Here is a 4,142-nt window from a genome sequence, read left to right as displayed (position 1 = left end):
TTTTATTATAAATATATTTATATAACAAACATATTTTATTATTAATGTAATTCTATAGGCAATTCTATTGCATTACATATATGTATATAATATTTATATATCTGTTTTATTGTTTTCTTTAATTTGTTTGTTTTATTATAAATATATTTTAATAATAAACATATTTTATTATTAATGTATTTTAAGGTACAATGTATTATGTATAATATATATATATATGCATGTATATATATAATATATATACCTATATATATATATATATGTATATATAATATATTTATACATATATATATTATATTTGATTATGCTGGTTTTATTATACATTTCTTTTTAAGAATTAATTAATATATGTATACACTTGTATTTTATTATTCTCTCTTAGACATGCTTGTTTTATTATAAAGATAATTATATAATATATATATATATATATAAATATATAACTATATAGATATATAAATATATATATATACATAAGTATATATAAATATATATATATATATATGTGCGCATATAAATCGAATAGTGTATTTTACTATAATTATATTATAGTAGGTAAATTTATTTTTATATTTAAATAAAAATAAATAAATAAATAAATAAATAAATAAATAAATAAATAAATAAATAAATAAATAAATAGATAAATAAATAAATAAATGTATATATATATATATATATATTTATATCTTCTACAATATTTGTCTTTAATGAGAAGATGATATGTCTCTGTCTGCGTCTGTGTCTCTGTTTGTATTTATTTAATTGTATTAATTTGTTTAATATCTATTTGTCTCTCTTTGTCTCCTTTTGTCTGCATTTATTGTTTAGGTGTAAAGATGAGCTTAGTCGCCTTCTGTAGAGACAAGCCTGCGGCTCTGTCTCCTCAGTGGGGATATCCTCAGTTGGGTGCTCTTGAAGCAGCAGGAGACAGCAGCAGCAGCAGCAGCAGCGGCGGCGGCGGCTCAGATAACCTTTTTTCTGCTAATCTTATCTTCAGTATGTTTATTATTATTATTATTATTATTATTGTTCTTGTTGTTGTTGTTGTTGTTGTTGTTGTTGTTGTTGTTGTTGTTGTTGCTCTGTCGATTGCTGTCTTGTCTTTTATTTTTTTATTTTTTTAATCTGTGTCTCTTTTCTTCTGTCTCCTCTGTCTTTGTCTTCTTTACTTCTTACTGTCTCCTTTCGTCTTTATTTGTCTCCTCTTGTCTCCTTATTCGCCGCATGCATGCAGATTATCGTTTGCTTGTTTATCTTTAATTTATTTATATTCTTTTTTATATTTTTATAAAATGTATGTCTTTGTTGTGCTTGTGTATTTATTATTATACATGTGCGTGGATGTCTGTACGCATGTACGTGTATATATACATATATATATGTATACATATATATATGTATATATATATATATATATTATATATACATATATATAATATATGTATATATACATATATATATACATTTATATATGTGTGCGTATATTTATGCCCATAGATAATTATATATGTGTGTGTGTGAATGTATCTAAGCTTTATATATATATATATACATATATATGTTAATTAAAGCTTTATTTGTTTATTTTGTGTGTTTAATATTTCTTTTTTGTTTGCTTTGTTCAGAGGAAATAAACTGTGACGCGTTAGCCTGCATTGGGGTGTACTTGCTGCCTGTGCTGTATGTTGTATTTACTTCAAGAGCAAGAAGCTGCATACATTCTTCTACTCAAGAAACTGTCTCCTTAGAGACAGCACTGCAGGGAGATCTGTCTCTTAGCCTCGCTCTGGACTTTCTTGATATCACCATCATGTTTAATGATGCTTTGGGTTTGTCTCCTTTTGTCTCCTCCTGTCTCCTTTTGTCTCTTTCTTTTTCTCTCTCTGTCTCCTTTTGTCTCCTCCTGTCTCCTCTTGTCTCTTTCTTTTTCTGTCTCTGTCTCCTTTTGCCTCTGTCTCCCTTTGCCTCTGTCTCCTTTTGTCTCTTTCTTTTTCTGTCTCTGTCTCCTTTTGTCTCTGTCTCTTTTTGTCTCCGTTTGTCTCTGTCTCCTTTTGTCTTTGTCTCTTTTTGTCTCCTTTTGTCTCTGTCTCCTTTTGTCTCTTTCTTTTTCTGTCTCCTTTTGTCTCTGTCCTTTTTCTCTCCTTTGTTTATTTCTTTTTTGCTTCTTCTGTCTCTCTTTCTGTCTCCTTTTGTCTTTTTCTGTCTCCTTTTGTCTCTGTCTTTTTGTGTCTCTCTGTCTCCTTTTGTCTTCTTTTGTCTCCTTTTGTCTTTTTCTGTCTCCTTGTGTCTCCTATTTTCATCATTTTATTCTTTTGATTTACATATCTATTGATTACTTTATACATTTATTTAAACATTTATTATCTATCTATTTATTTATATATTCATATATGTATATCTTCTTTTATTTATTTTATTTGATGACAAATAAATAAATATATAAATATATATATATATATGTTAATTAGCTTATTATCAATTTCTTTATTTTATTTATATATTTATTCATTTAAGCTATTAGCTAAATAATAAATAAATATAAATATATATATATATATATATATATATTTATATATATTTATATATGTGTGTGTGTGTGTGTGTTTGTTAGAGAGAGACAGAGCATCAGTAGGCACTCTAACTGCGGGTCAATCACCAGAGTCTTGGGTGTGCTTCTTTGTGCTTGTCTTGTGTATAAGTACAGTAATTAGTTTAGGTTTAGCATTTCCTTCAAGACAGCAGCAAGAAGAAGAAGGCGAGGAGCAAGCAGATATATTTTTATCTGCTAAGTACGAGTTTCTTATAGGTTTGCTGCTCTTAGATATCCCCTTTCTGTTAATACGTGTATACTGGATGTCAATTACACCTCATAAATTGCTGCTCTTTGTCTTTAAAAATATATTTACTATATTTTCACGACCTCTTCGTCTTAATCAATGCAGATTAGCAGAAAGAGAGAGAGCAAAAGGAACACAAAAAAATATATATGAGAAACCGACTTATTCGCTGTTCACCCCACAGCAGCAGCAGCAGCAGCAGCAGCAGCAACAGCAGCAGCAGCAAACAAATGCTCAGGGATCACAGAATGAGCATCCAAATGCACTCAACTACCAGCAACAAAAACAACACTCGCAGCAGCAGCAACAATTAGGAGGAGCAGCAGCAGCAACTGCTGCTGCTGCTGCTGCTGTTGGTCGAGGAGTACTGGAGAATATACAGCGCCTGAGGCAGCGCGGCAGTTTGCTGCGTCACCGTCAAACACCAGCAGCAGCACAAGCCGGAGCAGCAGAAGCAGCAGCAGCAGCAGCAGCAGCAGCAGCTGACCGGGATCGGGATCGGGATCGGGAGAGCATTTCCTTGTATGAAGGATGCGAGTTAGGAGAGTCAGTTTTGCTTCCTAGCAGCAGCACAACAACAGGTGTTTATCGTTCAAGTTATTCGCTGGGGATAAATGAAGAAGCCCCGCTTAAACTTCATTCTGCTGCTTCTTGCATGCGAGGGTTTGCTGCACTGTCCCGGAAGCAGAGACGTTTTGTTAAAGGTCTTCAGGTGTATAGGCATCTCCCTGTTCGAGGCCCTGGCTGCTGCAGAGTGCTTGGGCGTCTCCTAGCTATTATTTTTAGTTTTAGAGGGACGAATTTGTCTTCAGTCGTTGATGGTGTTGCTTATCTTTCCTATGCGCAGCAGCTGCGTCTTGCTGCTGCATCGCTGCTGCAAGACATCATTCATTTGCTGCTCATTCTCCTAGGCTTCGGATCCTTTATCTTCACCCAGCAGCAGCAGCAGCAGCAGCAGCAGCCGCTGGGAGAGTTCTTTCCTGTCACGCCGTGGGAGGAGCTTAACGGAAGAGACAAAGGATTGCTGCTGCTGTGGGGTGTATCTGCTGCTGCTTGCTGCATTACTTTCATCGGTGCTGCTCCTTTCTTCGACTGTCTCCTTTCTGCTATTTGTTTTGCTGTTCATCAGCTGTCTCGCCTGCTGCTGTATAGAGAATTAGGGTTTTTTTATCTCTCGAACGGTGGTGCTGCGACAGCAAGTGCAGAAGCAGCAGCAGCAACAGCTGCTGCTGCAAGTGCAGCAGGAAGCCCAGCTGCAGGTGCAGCAGCAACAGCAGCAGCAGCAGCAAAAGCAGCAGCAGC

The 4,142-nt window shown here is 34.3% G+C and overlaps 1 protein-coding gene across 1 annotated transcript; it reads left to right on the top strand.

Annotated features, from left to right (window-relative positions):
- Nucleotides 1-839: 839 nt before the first annotated feature.
- On the top strand, nt 840-3,613 carry EAH_00053880 (hypothetical protein, conserved; the record flags this gene model as incomplete). The annotated part of the gene is made up of 4 exons (XM_013393983.1): nt 840-999; nt 1,629-1,832; nt 2,615-3,362; nt 3,553-3,613. 4 exons carry the CDS (start codon nt 840-842, stop codon nt 3,611-3,613), a joined length of 1,173 nt encoding a protein of 390 aa, XP_013249437.1.
- Between the last annotated feature and the right edge of the window lie 529 nt (nt 3,614-4,142).

The sequence above is a fragment of the Eimeria acervulina genome, genomic scaffold, assembly GCF_000499425.1.
Source record: "Eimeria acervulina Houghton genomic scaffold, Eah_scaff1013, whole genome shotgun sequence".
In the NCBI taxonomy this organism is placed as follows: Eukaryota; Apicomplexa; class Conoidasida; order Eucoccidiorida; family Eimeriidae; genus Eimeria; species Eimeria acervulina.
This window is presented reverse-complemented; position numbering and strand designations above follow the sequence as displayed.